At 34.9% G+C, this 21893-nt stretch overlaps 1 protein-coding gene across 1 annotated transcript in view; it reads left to right on the forward strand.

The window, feature by feature from the left end:
- Positions 1–21893, forward strand: part of RYR2 (ryanodine receptor 2) — a 386078-nt gene that overhangs the window by 357584 nt on the left and 6601 nt on the right. Inside the window, exons 89-101 of the mRNA XM_053937433.1 lie at positions 155–236; positions 1117–2426; positions 2820–2881; positions 4678–4825; positions 6412–6498; positions 7323–7541; positions 9623–9753; positions 10336–10378; positions 12186–12319; positions 16346–16406; positions 17711–17857; positions 18692–18826; positions 21141–21297. Coding sequence (XP_053793408.1) covers positions 155–236; positions 1117–2426; positions 2820–2881; positions 4678–4825; positions 6412–6498; positions 7323–7541; positions 9623–9753; positions 10336–10378; positions 12186–12319; positions 16346–16406; positions 17711–17857; positions 18692–18826; positions 21141–21297 — 2716 coding nt within the window. The remainder of the gene's footprint in view (positions 1–154; positions 237–1116; positions 2427–2819; positions 2882–4677; positions 4826–6411; positions 6499–7322; positions 7542–9622; positions 9754–10335; positions 10379–12185; positions 12320–16345; positions 16407–17710; positions 17858–18691; positions 18827–21140; positions 21298–21893) is intronic.

The following is a 21893-nucleotide window of genomic DNA, read 5'->3' on the forward strand; positions in this document are numbered from 1 at the left end:
AAGTATGTTTTCACTTTATTACAATTTTTGACACTTCTAGATTTCTAATTTCTAAGTCTGCTTTTTACAAGGTGAAATACACATGCACATGCATTTATAAATGTCAAAGAAAGCAATATATCATTTATATTTATATACTGTCTTTGTTATTTAGGATTCCAGTCAAATTGAACTATTGAAGGAATTAATGGATCTTCAGAAAGATATGGTTGTCATGTTGCTGTCTATGCTGGAAGGTAGTAAAAATGTGAAATCTCTGTTTTGGTTGTTCTAGCAAAGTTTTTACGTTTGTCATTTTCTAAATTTGAAAGCTAGTGCTCTGTATTTCTTTGCATTTTTAATTTTCATGTCTCAATTGTGAGAAGACCTTTCAGGTCTGAAAGTGAATGGGAGATTTAAATGGGGTAGTTGACATAGGTTATATTAATTCTGGATGCCAGAACGTTATAAAATCCAGAGCTAGCAGAAGTTTTGTTTTTTTTCTGTGAACTTGACTGATCTTTTGGGTTAGATGAAGAAATTTTTACATTTTAAGTTGAAATCCTGAGTTCTGGGGATGAAACCATTTGTTGGTCATTTTATTAACAATCTTAATAGATTGCATTTATTTTGGTATTGATCTTATCCATCAAGAACAGGCTTTATTAAACTAGTGACTATGTTCAAGGTCCTGGAATTATAATTCCTCAGGCTTTAGGCTCATAGAAGGTTACTGAAAAGCAAAGTAAATTAGTAGGCTGTGCTCAGTAAGGAACATACTGAGCTGCTTATCTAGATGGTAGTGAACTAGTGACATTAGATCTGTCTGTGCTGCACTATAGTGAAATTTATAATATGTTACCCCACTTTTAGTACTGCATTAAATGTATGATCTCTCTCTACAGGCCTTGTTAATTTTTCCTTTCTATAATTGCAGATACTTAGTCACCTTTTTTTCCAAGTCTTAGGGTAGAGTTAATAGTGAAAGACTCCAGATTTCATAGCTAGCTTTCTCATGTGTGTTATCCAATAATTTATCATTCTTACTCTTTGGTGGCTTCACTAATCATTATAATATGCTTCTCTTTGCCAAAATATTTGCTGACATTATCTCTAATATCCTGTCATTACCTCTAGGTAATGTTGTGAATGGAACTATTGGAAAGCAGATGGTCGATATGCTTGTGGAATCATCAAACAATGTGGAGATGATTCTGAAGTTTTTTGATATGTTCCTAAAATTGAAAGATTTGACTTCCTCTGATGCATTCAAAGAATATGACCCTGATGGTAAAGGGATAATTTCGAAGAGGGATTTTCACAGGGCAATGGAAAGCCATAAGCACTACACTCAGTCTGAAACGGAGTTTCTGCTGTCATGTGCTGAAACAGATGAGAATGAGACTTTGGACTATGAGGAGTTTGTGAAACGATTTCATGAGCCTGCAAAAGACATTGGTTTCAATGTCGCTGTTCTCCTGACCAACCTGTCAGAGCACATGCCCCATGATACGCGATTGCAAACTTTCCTGGAGCTCTCAGAGAGTGTGCTGAATTACTTTCAGCCTTTCCTCGGACGTATAGAAATCATGGGCAGCGCAAAGCGCATTGAACGAGTTTATTTTGAAATAAGTGAGTCAAGTCGGACTCAGTGGGAAAAACCTCAGGTAAAAGAGTCAAAGAGACAATTTATATTTGATGTCGTTAATGAGGGTGGGGAGAAAGAAAAGATGGAGCTTTTTGTTAACTTCTGTGAGGATACCATCTTTGAAATGCAACTGGCTGCCCAGATCTCTGAATCAGATCTGAATGAAAGGTCAGCTAATAAAGAGGAGAATGAGAAAGATAATCCTGAGGAAGAAGATCCTAGAATGGGTTTCTTCTCTCTCATGACCATGAAGTCAGCTTTACTAACTCTCAAGTATAATTTAATGACTCTTATGAAAATGCTCAGCATGAAGAGTCTAAAGAAACAAATGAAAAAAGTGAAGAAAATGACCATGAAGGACATGGTCTTGGCTTTGTTTTCTTCCTACTGGAGCATTTTGGTGGGCTTACTACATTTCGCTTGTAGCGTTGTCCGGGGCTTTTTTCGCATCATATGCACTTTGCTGCTTGGAGGAAGCCTAGTAGAAGGAGCCAAGAAAATCAAGGTGGCTGAACTGTTGGCTAATATGCCAGATCCCACTCAGGATGAAGTGCGTGGGGAAGAAGAAGAAGGAGAGAGGAAACCAACAGAAGCTGCATTGCCTGCAGAAGACTTGACAGATCTGCGGACTTTAACAGAAGAGAGTGATCTACTATCAGATATATTTGGTTTGGATTTGAAACGAGAAGGTGGACAGTATAAATTGATCCCCCACAATCCAAATGCTGGTTTGAGTGATTTACTGAGCACTCCCTCCTTAACCCCAGTGCCCGAGGTACAGGAAAAAATCCAGGTAATTGTATCTTCTATTTCTGATATCTATTTCTCTCTTTCATATATTAAATGTAGTCTTGAACTAAAACTTGCATCTTTGTTTCTCTGGGTTTTATGACTTTTTTTTTTGTTAAAAGAACCATGTATAATTACTGGTGTTTACTCTTTCTGATGTCACAAACTTGAATTTCCACAGCCTTCTCTAAGCACATAATCTTTTGGATTGCTTTTAATTCAGTGTTAAATTACCTCTCTTCATTAATGTAAATCAAATTATCATCTTTTTTCAGATTTTCCATTGTTTAACAAAAAACCCCCAAAACCCCTAACATTCTGCATTCTGGGTATTCTTTTAACTAACTCTGTACTGTATAATAATATTTACACACAGTTTTTTAATCCTGGTTTTCTGTAGGAGAAGGTGAAAGAAGAGGAAAAGGAAGAGAAAGAAGAAACAAAATCAGAACCTGAAAAAGCCGAGTATGTATTACTTTAACCTCTGATCCTACAAAAAAAAAAAGTGTTTTGTTTCACTGGAAAAAACCTCAGGTTTATTTGTACTCCTTTGCCTTTAATTTTCTGTCCATTCCCATTCCAATTAGGCTGGGGTGTTTTTTTAAACAATTCTCCTCATCTGTGCACATTTGCAAGGAAATGCCATGTAATAAGCACCACTCTGATTCTATAATTTCTCTTCCCAGAAGTATCCTTTGTAATGTTCATTTAATTTCTTTTAATGTGCTTAATTGTTTTTTTTTTTTCTTGGCAAATCTTAAAGCTGGAAAAAAAAAATTCCTGAAAACTTTGTAAGAGCACTTGAGTTCCAGAGACCTGCTATCCATCAGTGGTAGAGACTGAATCTGCTTTGCCCTCTCCCATTTGCTATGACATTTTGAGTTATTTGCATTTTGCAAAACCTTAGCATTCCAGTACAATTTTTAATGAATTACAGAGTACACTCACATCTTTATGAAGATATTTGATCAATAATAATTTAAAACCTTTTAGGACATGTTAAAATCTAATGTTAATGCCATTAGCTCAGAATAAAATAGTGGAAAGCAAAATATAGTCCTTGATTTTAACCAGGAAAAACTGTGAAGCTCCATCCTGTATTTCATGGTTCCTGATACATGTACATTCTTGTGTACAGTTTCTGTAGCTGATTTATCACTGTCAAAATTCAAAGAAGATCCCTTAGTCTTAAACTCTAATAATTACTGCTCTTCTGGCATGGCAAGCACTTGTCCATGACAAAAACTCTTCTTCTTAATCAGTGCAGCAAATTTCTAACTTGGCCACTATAATTTTGTGAGGGAGAGTCTTCCTGACTTTTGAAGGTCATTCACTGTTGATTGCTCTGCTTCACTGTGTGAGTTGCAGTAATACCTGTATTCTTGGCACTATTAGCTGCCCTGAAGCTACTCCTGACATGACAAATTTTCAAGTGAAAGTTTATCAAATGTCTTCTAGGAAGAGAAGCTGGCTTTGGACATCACTCATTCTGTTTGTAGATAGGAACAGAGAAATAAATAATGTAATTTAGAAGTTGCCTCTCACTCTGTTTTGGCTTCAAATGGACTTCTGTGATCTTTTCATCTATCATGCTGACAGTTCAAATTAACTTCTAAGGCAATTCACAGTTCTTTAGATAATGTGCTTGGAGAAGGCAGACCATGAACTCTGACTTTCTCTAACGACGCAGCATGGTGATACTCACACACCAGATGCTGACAAAATGTTACTTCATCTCCTCCTGGAGCGGGTACTTATGACTTCATCAGGTGGGCAGAAATGCAGAATTTAAAACTTGAGGTTTGACTTGTAAATGCAAGAAGAACCAACGATTTCTGCAGCCTTTGTGGGAACTAGATTGTTTAAGTGCATGACTTTGGAGGGGAGCACTTAAACATGTAGGCACTCATGCAGACATAGAGCTGCCAGCTTACATTTTGTCACTGCAAGAATCAGCTGCACAGTTGTGAAGAACCTCTGATAGCAAGGTTGGCAAATTTTTGATTACCTACCTCTGCCAACTAGCATTCCCACTTTAGGGTGCTGAACCAGTGAGTTCATCTGTAGCCTTAACCAGACTGTCACCCTTGAACTCTCTCGTCACTCTGGACTGAAGAGGGATATTTGTCATGTGCATGAACTGCATGAGTCATGGCAACTTGAGCCTCGTTAAAAGATGCAATAGCCTATTTCAGCGTGTGATTTTAATTTAGCAATTTTATTAATTTGACATATTATTTTTCCTTCATTTGTATCCTAAGAGGAGAAGATGGAGAAAAAGAAGAGAAAACCAAGGAAGACAAAGGGAAACAGAAATTAAGACAACTGCACACACACAGATATGGAGAACCAGAAGTTCAGGAATCAGTTTTCTGGAAGAATATCATTGCATACCAGCAGAAGCTTCTTGTAAGCTGTTCTCTAGCTTATGTTTTTAGCTGTTGGCAGAGACTTGTACCACCATATTCTAACCATGTAAAGACAAATAGCGTCTGCTGGACCACATTGTTCTATCCACCATTTCCAGAAAAAAGGACATGAAGCAAAGGTTTAATGGGGATGTTAGAGAAAAGAAACACACAAATAACATAGTATACAAGATATTCATTCTCAGGAAGACAATTATTGACCCAAACCTATTTGGAGATGCCTGTGCATCATTGGAAAACATCCATGCATTTTTCTGGGAGTAAAATTCCTGAATTTTTACAGCAGCTAGTGAGACAGTAGGATTTCTCCTTCCCTGAGAGAGACTTCTGGGAAATTGAAAGCTCTCCTATAAAAAGAATCAACTAAGATACAATGCTTAACCTGAAGCAAATAAGAAAAGATGTTGCAGATTTTTTTGTGTGTGTGAAATAGCAAGTCAGTGTTTGTCAAACTTTTCAAAACCTGTAGAAAAATAAGATTTTATGAACATGTAAACCTGCATCTGAGAGTCTCTCAGTAAAATATCACATAATATTTTCTCCATAACTGCTTAAAATCCATGCTTTTATTATCTAGGATATTCCATTCATATTCTCTGAGGCCAGAGTGAAATGCAAAGCAAAAAGAAATACACTTTTGCTATGTATATGGTGTATAATTTTGTAGGGATGGCCTACTTCTAGCACGAGAATCTAGCAAAACTACAAAACTGCAGTCAAAATCTTATTAAGAAATTAAGTGTTTAAATTTGGCTTTTGAGCTGAGATACATTTTTAGGCTAGTCCCATTTCAATAATGTGAATTTAGCTAAATTTTTTTTTCTAATAATAGTCTCATTTTATATTTCACTAATAGTCATCTATGATTAGGGCTGAAATTGGCAGAATTCCTTTTGGAGTGTTAAAACATTCAAAATGTGTGCTGTAAAGGTTTGTGTGTTGTCAGGAAGAGAAAAGGTATATTTCTGCAGTCCTTTTGATAGTGTGAAAATGTCAGAAAAGCTTTTTATTCATGTCACTTATTCACACATAAGTTTTTGCTGGCCTGGTAAAAATGCAGTTGATTTAGGATATTTAAGATAAACTTATATGCGGGGGGTTTTGATGTTTTGGGTTTTTTTTTTTTTTTTTTTTTTTTTTTTTTTTTTTTTTTGTTTTTTTTTTTTTTTTTTTTTTGTAAAAGTAGCAATTTGCTATATGTATGAATATTGAACTACAGGGAAGATAGAGACTTCTGTATTATTAGATTACTCTTACATTGTGATATCTGTGTTGTTTCCAAGTATATTAAGAGGACAATGAAAAAGATGTAAGAAGCAATTAGAAATCCTTCATCCTTTATGGAGTGAAATGGAAGGTCCTTTATTCATTATTGCACATGTACAGTGAGAGAGAACTTGTACATCACTCAAAATGTTTGTTGGTTTTGGTTTTTTATATTTATAATTCTATTAAGAAGTTCCATAAGGGGAAAAAACCCACAAAGAACCCCTCTCAGCAGCAACTTTCTAATGATGGTTGAATCTTTATTAGGCAAAGTATATTTATGTTCTGTCCTCTTTTCAGAATTATTTTGCACGAAACTTTTACAACATGAGGATGTTGGCGTTATTTGTTGCTTTTGCCATCAACTTCATCCTTCTTTTCTATAAGGTAAATTTCTCAAAATGCTACTTTTTAAGTTTCACACTGGAAAACATCTGGGTTTTGTAGTCAATATGCAGAAAAACTGCCTAGCTAACAGGATAAATACCTGCTTCATCCTACCACTTCAGAAATCTAACATGATGACAGATGAAATGTTTGTGTGAAGTAAAGATACACTTCCAGTACACAAATAGTTGTTGACAGAGCATTGTGCTGGGACAAAGGCAGTGGGCTGAGAGGCACACCCTTGCCTCCGATGCTTCGTTTCCCAGTACAGTGAACCAGCCAAGCTGAGCCTTCATAGGTAACTAAAACTAATTCATGTCAGTTTAGATGTTTTCTTGTGCCATTATGCTCTCCCTGAAAGGGTATGTACATCCAGGAGTCACATGATCTTAAGCTGCCTAGAATATCACTGATTTAGTTAAGATTTTAGTAGCATTAATGCAACTCTAGGGACTTTGGACTTGAATAATTTTCTGGCAGAGAGCCGTGATGATAAAGACTACTGTCAGGGGCTTCTTCTGAGAGGGCCATGCCCTTTCTTGACTTCAAAGTGATAAAATTCATCATGGACCAAATTTGGTAACATGGACAGACAGTGGAAAAAAGAGAAGAAAAAGCAATTTTCATGGACTGGTGTAACAAGATGAAAAGGTCTTGCTGAGGTATTCTTTGTGGACATTTTTATGCAAAAAAACGAATTCTTTAAAGTTTCTTTACAGTTATATTGTCTTTGGTGTAATTTTTTTCAGCTCAGCAACTTAGCTTGTAGTATTGTAAAGCTCCTGTCAAAGGAATACAGTTGCAATATTAAGTGTTTTAAACAGGTCTCCACATCTGCTGTGACAGAAGAAAAGGAGCTTCCTGTGGTATCTGATGGTGAAAGTACCATGTTGAACATCCTGGAAAGTGATGATGAGAGGGTCATTGCAGTGCATTATGTACTGGAAGAAAGCAGTGGCTACATGGAGCCCACACTGAGGATTTTGGCCATCCTACACACAGTCATCTCATTCTTCTGCATCATAGGGTATTATTGTTTGAAAGTAAGAAAAAAAAAATTAACTCTTTTTTTATCAGTCTAGCAAGAACAAATTCAACCTGCTTAAGCAGGTTGGGGCACTGTGTAAAGAAATCTGTTTTGTTAGTAATGTACACAGAAAGTGTGTGTTAGGTGATGTATCTGTTCAGGAGGCTGTAGGCCAGAGTCTGATTTGCTGTCAGTCAGAAAGTTACAGTAGTAACCTACTTCAGAAGCTGCTTGTGACTGCCAAAGACAAGGTGTGAATGCACATGACACAGATGACAGTTTTAGATTACTAGTCTGTCAATTAGTAATCTGTCAATTAGGTCATTTGAAAAGAATGCAGCATTTTGGACTACTGCTGCTGCATATTGTGATTCTATAAAATGCAAGCTGTTCATACAAACACACTCTGCTGGTAGAGTTTTGGCAGGAGCTTAAGCATCTTTTAAAGGAATATCTTGGAGAAGATCTCTGTGAGGGATGTGAAAATTAAAGATGCCACTTCTGTTGGCAAAATGCTAATTGTGGTCTAAGAAAACCAAATTTCATAAATCTCTGGTGCTGGGAGCAGTTTTTTTACATGTTCTTCCCCCATTTTTACACACTCCCAGGGCAAAAACTGGAAGTCCAAGTGCAGGATAGTGCTAAATTAAATGGACTCTTGGTATGACCCAGCTTCTTATTTGTCCTTATAGCTTTATTAAGGTTTTATGTGGTCCTTAATATTTTTCTTTTCCTCTTTCAATGGCTAGTAATTTATTCTGTGCTAAAAGACACGATCTGCATTTGTAGCTCAGGGAAATGGTCATCATATTACTACTTTTAGTGTTGATTTTTTATCTCTACTTTAAGCATCCCTACAGGTCAATAGATACTAAACCATTTTTTTGTTCCATTGGTTGCCATGCAGCATGAAAGCTTAGGTTTCTGGTTCTTGACATGTTTTCTTCTCACACCTCATACTTTTTGGTTTGTTTCTACTATGACTTTTTATGCTACATTTTTTAAACTTTTATTCTCTGACTAGAAAGGGAAAAACTTTGCTATCAATATTTATCTTAATTAATTGACTTCTTTCCAATTCTGAAACAAAAATATGGTTCAAATATGGTTTCAGTCTCTATTTTAGAGATCTTTAAGTCCAAAATATTCTGAACTGCAGGCATGTGTGTAATAAGTTTGCTTCTAAATATTGCTTAGCATGAAATCCCTTACATTTTTCTCATTTAGCTGTCTGAAAATAGTGTTGAAACTCTTTTTTATTGTATCTATTGTAATCACCATGTTGCTTGAGTAGTCTTAATTTTCATTATACTCATGTCCATGAGTATACTGAAATAGTAATAATCTTGACTACTATTACAGTCAAAGTGGGTAATGCAAGGTGGGTGAATTCTGGGGATCTGTGAAGTAGTTCCAGGAAAGAGTAGAGTTTATTTTTTTCTGGTAACAGATTTCTTAGAAAAATTCACTCAAATTGGACCACTATTTACATCTGCCTTCTTGAAATGTACTTTTGAAGTCATCCAGCTGATGAAAGAGAGCTGTAGGTAAAGCCTGGCTAGGTGTCTCAGCTGCTGACAATTCTTTTTTGTTGCTTACCGTCTTTGCTCTCTGCAGCAAAACACTTTGTTTCCCACTGTGAAACATCAAAAATTCTTTAACAAATAAAAGAAGCCTCTAACTTCTCTGGGTATCAAAATGAAATAAAAAAATGTCATCCCAAAATAATATTTAGAACTAGAATTTCGAATGATTAAAAAAATATTTTAGCTCTCTTTCACTTGACTACCTCTAATCCTCTCATAGCACTGAAAAACTGTTTTTATCTGAAGGATCCCTCTTCAGATGTTTTGAGCATCTTTTTACAACTGTTTAGTATGCTGTAGTTTAATGATTCTGAATAACCTGACCCTAGTGTATCAATACCTTTTCTGTCTTCTAGGGAATTGTTAAGTCTTTTAATTTTTAGTCTTTTAAAGTACTGTTTTTGGTTTCTTCAGTTTTGATACATATTTCTTCATAACAACCAGCTTTTCTTAAAGTTTGCAGACATATCAGTGCATTTTACATAATTTCTGTATTTTCTTTCAACTGCAGGTTCCACTGGTTATTTTTAAGAGAGAAAAGGAAGTAGCAAGGAAATTGGAATTTGATGGGCTATATATAACTGAGCAGCCATCAGAGGATGATATTAAGGGACAGTGGGATAGACTTGTAATCAACACACAGTGAGTTTTTACTTACTCTGTCTCATTATAGCCCTGTAAGTAATTGCTCTTCTGTTTCCCCAGTTACATGCTTATCATTCATCTTGTCTGAAATAAACATTTATTAGAGATATACCTCTAGCAAGGATATAGAAAATTTTCAGGCACCTGCAAGGCTAATGTTTACTATAATTTTTACTATTACTATTTAATCTTATGCATTCCCAATATCTTGCCTTAAAATTATTTCTCTTCATAAAAGAAAAAAGAAGCGGGATGGGTTTGTTTTGGCAAGGACAGTGATGATGGTTGTGCATTGCTGTCAGTTCAGGTGTGAGCTGTGCTTTGCATCACATGTTTAAAGTTCTGTTTCTCTGCCTGGTGGGGTCGTGTGTGGGATGTAGCTGCTCTAGAATCCTGTCTGCAGGCATTGGCTCTGCTGTGCTTCTCACGTTTACATGGTAGGCTGAACACCATTTGGCAGCTTTCACTCCAGAGGGTTCACAAGTGACTGACTGGTGTTAGCCACCACATAGAGACTCTTAGAAATAGAGTGGGTATATATTTGTCTAAAATGTAATCTTGTTTATCTGTGTTTTTCAGGTCTTTTCCAAATAACTATTGGGACAAGTTTGTGAAAAGAAAGGTAAGGCTTATTTTAAAAAATATTTATGAGGTTAAAATAAAATTATAAAGCATATTTCTGTTCATGTTAGGAGGAATGTGGATTACACTTCTTTGAAATATAACTTTGATTCAGTGTAGATTTCCATATTTACAATTTTAAAATACACAGAATTCCTTAGCACATTCTTACCACTTCTTTTATATATATTTCAAACTTTTTCTACATACAGATTTTGTATAAAACAGGAATTCAAATACATTCATGAAATTACATGAAGAATTTTGTGTGTGCTTGTATGTATAATGCAAATTATATAAAATATCTTGTCTGTATTTATGTATTCACCTCCATACGCAGAGAATGGTGTCCCTCACCCAATAGAAGGTTAAAAAGTAATTAATACGAAGACAAGACAAATTGAGATATTTAAGCACAGGGCATAATCAGGCAACTATAACTCTCTGAAAGGTATATACATGCACTGGCCTTTTTTGTCCCTTACCTCTCTATTTTCCCATGGCTTTTCTTCCCCAAGTCACCTAAATCCATCCCTTTCTCCATCTTTGCTTTCTCCCTGTAACATCCGATAGCATCCCACTTATAGGATGCATAGTGTATGCATCCTTTGGCAGTAATCCTCTTAGTCTGACAGGTGATCTGGAGAGCTTTTACCAGTGACTCATTTTTATGGGTTTCAGATTTGGGTCTGAGTCCTCTAGGCTTGAGCATTCTTAAAAATGCCATTTAAAATGTTTTATCAGATTGCTCTTAAGAAATAAATTTAATGCTTGTACAATAGCTTACAGCAAAAAGAATCTTTTCAGTGTGTTTGGTCACAATTGAAAAAGGGGGTGTGCATGTTATTGGATCAGATTTACCCCTCATTCACACTTCAATGCAAATCTTGTGTCATACTTTTAGAAATGTGTGTTTTTTAATACTCTTAGCACTTCTGCTTTGTAACAGTCTTAGGTCAACGTGACCAAAAAAATTCCTTCAGATTGTGTACTCATTTTGCTGTGGAAAAATTATTTTTCATATTTTAGGTAGTTATATAGAGATTTCTATCTGTCTGCCTAAGCAAAGGGGAAGCAGTATCTCTCACAGAGTATTTGAGAAAGAAAATTAAATTCTACATTGCTTCTGTCACTGTAGATGGTCAAGGAAGGCTCAAATCAAAAGGAAAGGAGTATGGTTTTAAGTTATGTGTAAGGCTTTAGTTTTGGCTGAGGAACTACGCTGTATGATTTAACTGTCTTCAAATATACTATTTTGCAATTAATGTCTTCTTTTATATATATTTGTATTTTAATCCCCAGTCTACAAAATAATCCATATAATGAAGCACTGTTTTCAGGCTTGCTACGAACAAAGCTTCTCTAAAAATCTAAAAAATTATCAACAAATATTTGAAACCTTTCCTATTAGAAAGCTGGCAAAATACCTCCTCACCTGCAGGAGACACTGAGTTATGATCTTGTTATAGAAAAATTTGTATTTCTTTGACTATTCTTTTTGAAATGAGTAGAGACATAATATTTAGGAAGGAGCTGTGTGTTCAGTCAGAATGAAAGCAAGTAAATGTTTATTTACAGCAAAATTACTTATGAAACATGTTGAATTTTGTAAGAAAGAGATAGGGGCTAGTTTAAATTCACTGAAAATAGTTATTTGCCGTAACTCTATGTTCAAGATCTTGTGATCACAATGTCATGAAGCACTGTTTTCAGGCTCCTTGTATGTTAAACCTCTTGTCTTCATATCCTGGTCAAATAACTGCTGATCTACCCCACTAATGAGTATTTTTGAATATTCCTTCCTTTAGGTAATGGATAAATATGGTGAGTTCTATGGCCGTGACAGGATCAGTGAATTACTAGGAATGGACAAAGCTGCTCTTGATTTTAGTGATGCTCGAGAAAAGAAAAAACCAAAGAAGGATAGCTCCTTTTCTGCTGTGTAAGCATTTGCCTACAGTGTGTTTGTGATTTGGGTTTTGTTTGTTTCTTTTTTTAAATTTTGTTGGAGTTTTTTGTAAGTTAAAATCAAGCATTCAAGGTTTGTCATTCAGACAAAGCATCTGTTGCTCATTTATGTGTATTTGCATAAGAAATCAATTCTTATGTTGAATGATACAGTAAATTTATTTAATTATAGACAATGTATATGCAGGATTCCTCTGGTTTTTTAGGTATGTAGATTTAGTTTGGTGCACAGCAGCTTGAATACATCACATTCGCACTCTTTTGATAATGTCATCACAGCTGGGCTGGAATCTCCTTTTCAAGTTTTCAGTTCAGCTCTGCTGGAAAGAGTAGGCAAAAATGGGACTGTGTGTTCTGATTATAAAGAAATTATGAAATAAATTTAAATGCTAGTGACCAGTAAAATCTGGGAATTGGATGATTAATCTTCGCATCCTTTTATAATTTGTTTTCCCTAAACTATGCATTTATATATCATTTGGGAGACAAATAAAGAGAAGCCCCTAGACTTTCAGAGTAGTAAATTCTCCTTTGTAGAACAGGCTTTTATGAAGCACTACAAAAAAAGTTTTTTCCAGTTCTGCATTATAAAAAAGGTATTCAACTAGATAGAACATATTTTAACAGATGGAATTTTAATGCTACAGAGATTCTGATGTAAGAGTTTATTTAAAGTTTTCTCTAAAAGCAACATTTTTTCTATGAGTGTGCAAGGATTATGAGAAGTAGGCAGTGAGACTACTGGTAGATTAGAAGTGCATTGAAGCAAGAGCTGATTTTATAAGGATGACTCTTTTATCCATCTTTGTAAATGATGGATATTAATAAACCAGGAGTCTGTCTGAACAGTCAGTCAGGTGCAGTGTAAAAGCTCAAGGACTCTGTGGCATTTCAGTATTAAACAAAATTTAATACTGTGGCAGGAGTACTTTCTGGAATGCTTTCTTCCACGCTGTTTTGCTCCTGCTGTATTACAGTAGGACCCATACTTGAGTTTAGGAAAAAAAACTACTACTTTTATTATTGGTATAAAAACAAAATAAAACTACTTTCCCTTCCCTGTGTGCTTATACTCGTATGAGGGGAGAAACATTTAAATAATATTTCTGTGAATAATCTTGAAAAAACAGACCAGAATTAAGCAGTTGAAGAAGGCCGATGAAATATTTAGTTTATGACTCATGTGTGAAGGATGCCTTTATTTTTAACATCTCTAATATCTCCTCCATGTCATATACAGTAAAAAAAAAATTATGACCTCATCCATCTTTCATGTTCTCCCTGGAGGAATCATTTCATACTCATATCAGATTAATATGTTACAGGAAAATAAAAAAATACTATAAAAATTTGCAGAACCAGTCGCATAAAAAAATATACTCTTCAGGAAGGTATGTTTATCCACTTTTTAAAAGTTTCAAAAAGGAATACTAATGAAGCTATTAAAACTTACACATATTCCAGATTCCAAATTTGACATGTAATCACCATGCAGGGAAGAGAGAGGTAGGAAAAGCATTGGAACTGACCCCTTACTGCAGTGCCTTGGGAAGAAAATAGAGAATGGTGTGACCTGGTTCAGGTTGCAGCTCTGGTGCTTCTGCTCCTCCCTGTGCCATGAGGAGGTGGCAACCAGATAGCTGTGTCTCACAACACAGAAGGGAAGTGCACTGAGCAGCATTTTCATCTTCAATACAAGTAAACAGGTCTCCTTGACCCCTAGCTCCTATTTTTTCTCTCCCTTTCCTTTGGAAAAATAGCCTGGGATTTGCATGTCTTTTTGCAAGGGACTTAAAGCACTCTGCTTGCAGGTGAGGATGCTTCTTCAAAAGCTTCTGCCTGTCCCAGTGATATACTGCATTAAAAAAAAATCTGCATTTTACTGACTCGTGAAGAGCCATCCAGCTCATCAATGTAGTCTTGAATATTTTTAAAATGTATCTATTTAAATGTATAAATATTTTAATATTTAAATAATGATTTAAATATGTTGCAGTATTATTTAACTATAACCAACCTGGAAAGATGATGCGGTTGGAGCTTCCCTGTATATTCGACAGTAAAGACAGTTAAATTTTGCACACTGAGATTGAGATAGTGGTGCTGTTTTTCTATTGAATTAGTTTCTTCTTGTGGGTGGATGGTGTTAAATCAGATGCATTATGGATGTAGTATATCTGAAAAAATAATGTGGAAGACACAAACATAAAAGTTAATTTTCAGAGATGCCATTATTATTTCCCTGTCCCTTTACCTTTCTAACTGCTGTTGTTTCTGTGATCATTAGTTTAGTCAGAGTCAATAGAAGAGGCAGATAAGGCTTAAGCATCTGCAGCAACCTTTGACATAAGGCTAATCTGGAAAATAAGCAGGGCTTCTGTCAAATGGTAGAAGAATTCTTCCACATTCAGGAATAGAAAAATTGTAAATTTCTTCTGGAAGATCTGAAGTTTTTGTAGGTTGGAGAAATTGTGTAATTTTGTAATTGGAGAAATTAAACCATATCCTAAATGTGAAATGTACAAACAATGAATGCAGTTGGCCTCAGAATGTGGAAGAATTTAAAAGGTCTTGTTCTTACTTGCCATAAGAAACAATAATCTGAGTTTTCAAAATATTCTGGAGTGGGTAATGTAGTAATATTTTGTAACAATTTCATTACATTTAGTAATGTAGTATCTCAGAGATGCTACCTTTTTAGTAATGTGGTATCTCAGAGAACAGGATTGTTCCTGGAAAGCTAGGAGACTTTTTCCTCAAGTGGCAGTGTATCTCTTGCCCGTAATGGCTAGTGAAAAATTAAGGAATTGTATTTGCAGTAATTTTTACACCTGAAGTCTCAAGATTTACGCTTGCTATGATGACACTACAGGACTTATAAAAGTGTGGATGTGCCTATTTGTCTAAGTAGAAGTGTATATCTGCAGGTGGGTAGGGGCTTCAGCTGTTGTGGTTGAGACAGAGGCATAGTCACTGTTAATGTCCAAATGCCCAGCCTGTTCCTTTGATGCACATATAGGAATCTCAGTTTCAAACCTTTCCCCTTATGGATGCTAATGTAAAATAACTCCTCCCTTGGTTATTTACTTGGGAATCTTAAGCCTAGTGGATTCTTGCAGAGGCTTTGTGCAGGATACCTCAAAATAATCTGTTCTGTGCTCTGTCTTCAAAACACACAGAAAGCTGACGCACACCCTATAACTCATTGTTTTGTTTTGGTTCAAGGCTCTCTTTTTTGCAATGGTCAAGTGGCACCATTCTCGATGAAGTATCACCTGCTGATGTTGTGCAGTGCCTGGCTCAAAATTTTGACACAGTGTAAAAAAAAAGGGTATTTCCTACCTAGTTGACAGTTAATAAAGAATGTTTTTTATCTGATGGGATGCTTTCTATTTTAAAAAAGTAACATTAATAGGAGGTTTTCCTCAGTACCTATATCAAAACTCATTAACTCGTAAGAATTATCATATTTTCATTAATGATTTTCCTTATATCCTTAGAAAAATGGGTCAATTTTCTGAACAAATTCTGAGATTCATCTGATCTAAATTTGTCTGTCTTTAATGTCATCCAATTGTGTCACTCAAGGTATGCTATAATAATACGGTAAAGAATTGGCATTTTAGGGTGGAAATTCAGTTACCTTTTTTGACTAGCTACTTCAAGCTTAGGTGGGTTGCATTAAAAATATTTTTTTTTCTCCATGGATTTTAAAGACAGCTTATTTCATTTGTATGCATGAGAATATTTTAGAAAACAATCAGCATTAGGTCTGATGAATTCAAAATAGTACTTATGAATTTGATCTTCGCCTTTTTTTTTGACAGATTCATTCCAGAGTAAAAGTCTGAATTAGAACAAGGTTCTAATGTATTTCAGCTTTTGAAGAAATTGATCAGCTGTTGACTCCTGTTATGTGACAATGCACTTCCTACAGATTGTGTTTAATGTTTTCCAGCTGTGTCTTGCTATAAAATGCTTTTTTTTATTATTTTTACAGGCTAAATTCCATTGATGTTAAGTATCAGATGTGGAAATTAGGAGTTGTTTTCACCGATAATGTAAGTTTCTCAATTTATACATATATCTATATATTCATGTTCTAAAATGAATTAAGCACTTGTTAATGCAAAGTGCTTCAATGAGAGGTGTGAAATACTCTGGATTCTATTTATTTTACTACAAGAAGAAAATCTTGAAAGCTTAAAGAGACATTGTCAAAATATTTTCACAGTTAAATTGGTAGTAGTTAATAGAACCTCAGTCAATTCCTGCCCTATTTCTGATATGCTTTATTAGAAGCAATAAGAAAGCACTGCACTGTAGAATTAGAAAACTGACTGTATAAATGCTAATTGCCATTTTTCCTGTTGTTCATAAATGTTATGAACACTTGAATATTCCTGGAGCACAGTCAGATCAATATAGTTAATGTATCTCAAATTGTTAAATTTTTATCACTGAAACCAGTAATAAGATGTGCCACAGAATGATACAAATTATTTCAAAAATTTGAAAAAGGGAGTCTTTAAAAGTAAATAAACAAAGAGAGATAAACAAGAATATTAAAATGCAGTTTAAGTCAGTCATCATATGATTTTTCAGTTTTACAATTATTTATTTGCCTAGTTACTTAATTTACTGGTAAGAAAAATGGGGAAAAATTATTTTGAAACTAGGACAGATGGAAAATGAAAGTGTAATCTGAAGGTACTCAGGAAAAGTGGAAACAGTAAGCCTCTATGTCTAGAGACAGCATGATCTGTAAACAGTGTTTGTTTGGGACTAATATTTTTTTTAGGGGATGGAGTATAATTTCTCTTATAAATACTTGTCTTTAAGTTCAATAAAAATTAATTGATAGAGGATCAGATGAAATTAATATTCATGGTTACTTAAATAATACTTATGTGTTTAAATAGGAGTTTTAGTAGCTCAAATTAATTATAAAATTTTTTTGTTGCCTGCACAGTTCTGTAATTGTCGTTAACTAACTTTGGGCATTAATATTTTAATGTAATTGTTTAGAAATTATTTTTAAAAGTAATTTAAATCAGAAATTCTTTTTTTTCAGTAGCAACATTTACAAATAAGGATTTAAGAATTTCAAAATTAGTTTTTGTAGTATAAATTCTGAATTTCTTTATTTTGCCCATATCTTGTTGACTTTGTATTTGAGGATTTAATGTTATTGCATGAATAGATAATTCTCAACAATATCTAGAAAATTCTCTGTTTAAAAAGAATGGTTTTCTATTTAAAGAAAAGCATATTTGAGAAATTTATACTTTTCCTTATTGTCTTGAATTAAGTTATAGATGAAAGCCATGAATTCTATTTTGAATTTACTTGTTTTTTCTGTTAGTCTTTCCTTTACCTAGCATGGTACATGACCATGTCAGTCCTTGGCCATTACAACAATTTTTTCTTTGCTGCTCATCTCCTTGACATTGCAATGGGATTCAAGACATTGCGAACTATCCTGTCATCAGTCACCCACAATGGCAAACAGGTATCAACTGTCATCTCTTTTCAGTGTTTTTACTCAGGAAGTACACAGGAAAGATCATGTCATTACTTGAGTCAGGCGTTCTGCAGGTTGACAACAGAAATGTTCTTTCATCATGAGCTCTAGAACTTGAATTGATGATGAAGCTAGACAATGGGATTTGTAAGCAAAAGTATTCTCCCTTCTGAAAATATTCCTGAAGTTTTAGCAAATTACCTGTGAATTAAGGGGGAATTATTTATAAGGAACTTTTTAGATCTGGGAGCTACACAAGTGAAATATCAATTTACAGGATATTGAAGCTCCCTCCCAGCTGCTTTCCATTAAGCTCAGAGCAAAATCTGAATGATGCTGCAGTTGAGCAGTGGAGTACTTGTTGCTGCTTTTCTGAGATATTAAAATATTAGGAACAGGGTTCTTTTTATATGTAATTTCATACATGTAAAAATAAAGTTGCTTTTATATTAAATTAGTTGATAACTGTATTTCAATTAATTATGCACTAGGTGATAGTAATATTACTATTAGGTAGTGAATTTTCAGATCTTCATCTGATTTTGGGGATTCTATATGATTCTAATCATTGTTTCCTTGTGTATCTATTGTCTTTGTAATTATTTGATCAAAAAAGAAAAAAAAAGGAAATATATAATCTTTGCATGAGAATATGCAGATATATTATTCCGCATTACAAAAATATATAAAGACTAAAAGTTTTTCTGCTGCTACTACATACAGTTTATTGTTAGTTTCTTTTTTTTTTTTTTTTTTTTTTTAAAGAAAAGATGAATCACAATCCCTTAGCGGTGACACCCATTCTGTAATTTTGTCTTCCAGCTTGTCCTAACAGTAGGATTACTGGCAGTAGTGGTATACTTGTATACAGTAGTGGCATTCAATTTTTTCCGCAAGTTCTACAACAAGAGTGAAGATGGTGACATGCCAGACATGAAATGTGATGATATGCTAACCGTAAGTCTTGCTTTGCTTTCTGGTTTTTAGGGTTTTTTTCTTTTTTCTCAAGCTTTTGTGGTTTTGTCCTGACCTTCTCGTTAATTGGTATTCATACAGTCATATCATTAGCCAGCAGGTAGGGAAGACTGCAGTTGAAAACACAGGGACACATATGATGAACATCCTCAACAAATAGATAGATCTTGTGTATGCTCAAAAAACTCCTCCATAAGGGAGTAAAAGAAATGTGGTACTATGCTTTGCTATAGCTGTTCAAAAAATGCAAAACAATTACACGCTGTGAAGCTGAGCTGGCTAAAGGGCAGCACTTCTGAATCTTGAAATTTGACAGGTTGTTCAGGAGGAGGGTCAGTTATAGGCAAGAATTTTCATAAGTAATGCAAATACTTAAACTCTTGTTTAAGCTTTGAAATCCATCAGTTTCTCATAGCATAAATTGCCATAGTTATCTTTAATAGGCTGTTCAGTAACTACTGTGTTCAGAGCTGCCTTAAATTATTTTGTACCAAGACAGTGCCAGACTTTGGAGTTGTGGGTAGTAGGTAGAGCTTAAACCACAAAGAATTTCCAAGGTGCATTGCCCTTAATATCTCTCAAAAAACAATCAATCATGTACAACAGGTAAATATATTTCAGTGTGCTATGCAATATGAATCTCTTCCAGGGGGTCAACAACATTTAAAAGCCAAATAAATAGATAAACTGTTGAAGCAAAGTAGTATGTCTGTATTTTTGTCTGGTTTGGGACATTTAGCACACCAAAACCAGATAAACTGGAACACAAATCAGTGAAGGGCTGTTAAATTGTCAGGTGCTGGAGCACTTGCTTGTGGGAAGAGAGGTGAGGGAACTGGGCTTGTTTGGCTTAGAGAAGAGAAAGTCTCAGGGTGGAGGGTGTGTGAGAGGAGTTACCAGAGTCTGCAGAAAGATTATTGGGAAGACAAATCCAAGTCCTAACAGAAAGTACATGACAGGAGACTGTGGACATAAAGTGGAAAAATGTGTTCTGACTGAGGGGAGCCAAATGGATCACGTTACTCAGAGAGGTTGTTGCAGTTCCCATCCTTAGGAATTGTAATGAACTGACTTGGATAAAGCCTAAAACAATTTTTTTTTGAGGTTGTTTGGGCCTTGCTTGGAGCAGAGATATCATGAAGTGATGTGATCTGACCTACTCTGTAATTCTCTGACAATACTCATACCACAAGGCTTTAATACTGTACAGGAGTGAGTTAGAATAAGATGTGGTATGCTGTAAAATCAGGGCTGTGTCTTGTAAAAACACTAAGTCTTGAAATGGGATTTAAAATAAAATTATTATACATAGCTTTTTAGAAATAAACAAAAAAAAACCTTTTACATAAGTAACACTACATTCAGTCATTAAGTTAATTATTACCTTTTAGTCTTGGAGTATAAACTATCTTTAGAAATATTTAGATTTTTCAGGCAAGGGTTACTCAGCATTATATGGTACTATATCAATTTCTTAAAGAAGGAATTTTGGGGACAGTGTGGTATAGAAATAGAAGAATGGATTTTTTGTATGGTTAGGCTTTAGGAGTTAGTTATTGTCATCACTATTTTTTGATAGAGGGTGAGAACCCTTGACCTCTAGTTTGCAAAGATGCTTAAAGAAAAAAACAATTGCATACTCTAGACCTCTAGAGAACGATACCATAATTTTCTATTAAATTATAACCTGATAAAACTGGAAATTTTGTATTGTCATCATCCCAGGCAACTGTTCTTATAGACCTATTATACCACTTTTCATATCATAGTTTCACCGTATTATTCTCAGATATTTTCAATAATTAGCCTGTTCTCTGCACAAGCATTCACAAAGATGTTTTGCTGGGTTGTAGGTGTTTTTTGTAGGTTGTAGGTGGCTAGAGGAGGAGGGTTGTTTATTTTTAAATTTGAATTTGAAACACTAAAACCAGTCACTTTTGACCTGGGAAATTGGAAAAGGAGATGGCTATGGTGGTGATGGTATTTTTTCCTATTTACACTGGTGAAATGAATTTACATGAATCATGGGGTGCTGCTGAGCTTCTGGTAGATGAACTTTTGACTTTATTGAACTGCTACGTAATGATAGAACATGAAATACTGCAGCTTCAGCTGCACAGTAGCATTTCCCCTCCATCAGAAATATGCATAATCTCATAGGAGAGAAAAAGATGGCTTGACATGTTATAGTTCCTAGACCATAGACCAGTTCTACCAATTACTGAATTTGTAAAACTGGGTATTTTTGCTTTTAGCTGCAAACAACCTTTGTATCCCTTTGTTTTGTCTTTTCTAGTGCTATATGTTTCATATGTATGTTGGAGTACGTGCAGGAGGAGGCATTGGTGATGAAATAGAAGATCCAGCAGGAGATGAATATGAAATCTATCGGATTATCTTTGACATCACTTTCTTCTTCTTTGTGATTGTTATCCTGCTTGCAATTATCCAAGGTATGCTTTTGTAATCCATAGTGGGACTGAAAGCATTATTTGGCAGTACAAAGATCTCAGTGCTGTGGTAATCACAAACCTAAGATTCAGACAGAACGGCAGGGCAGATCACAAAGGATAGGTTTATATAGAAAATCACCCCCAGCTGACTCTCATGCACTGCTCTTCTGGGTCTCTGTAAAATCAGCAGGCTCTAACTGGATCAACAGAAACAAAATAAATGTTTTGCCCTAGGAATACTGATGTCACTGCAGTTTCTGTCTTGTCACTGCCCTTTCTAAAAGCCTCATACAGAAATCTTGTGACACAACTTAAAATTGTCCTTCAGTGTAACCCATCCTACATGAGCTTTCATGGACAAAATCAGTACTGCTGTCAGTATTCTCCCTGCCAACATCATAAGTTTTTGACTATCTGGCAGATCTTCAGATTGGTAATAGTGGTGTGAAAATTGGACCATAGCTTTAAGAGATTAAATCTTTTCTTACACAAAATTGCTGTTTTGTGTGATGCTTCCTTAATTGAACAGTGTATAAAATTGCTTGATAAGAAACAGCTTTAGTATAGCCTGGTTAATGACGGTGGAAAGTTAGCTG

This window comes from Vidua chalybeata, chromosome 3, assembly GCF_026979565.1.
Source record: "Vidua chalybeata isolate OUT-0048 chromosome 3, bVidCha1 merged haplotype, whole genome shotgun sequence".
Classification (NCBI taxonomy): domain Eukaryota; kingdom Metazoa; phylum Chordata; class Aves; order Passeriformes; family Viduidae; genus Vidua; species Vidua chalybeata.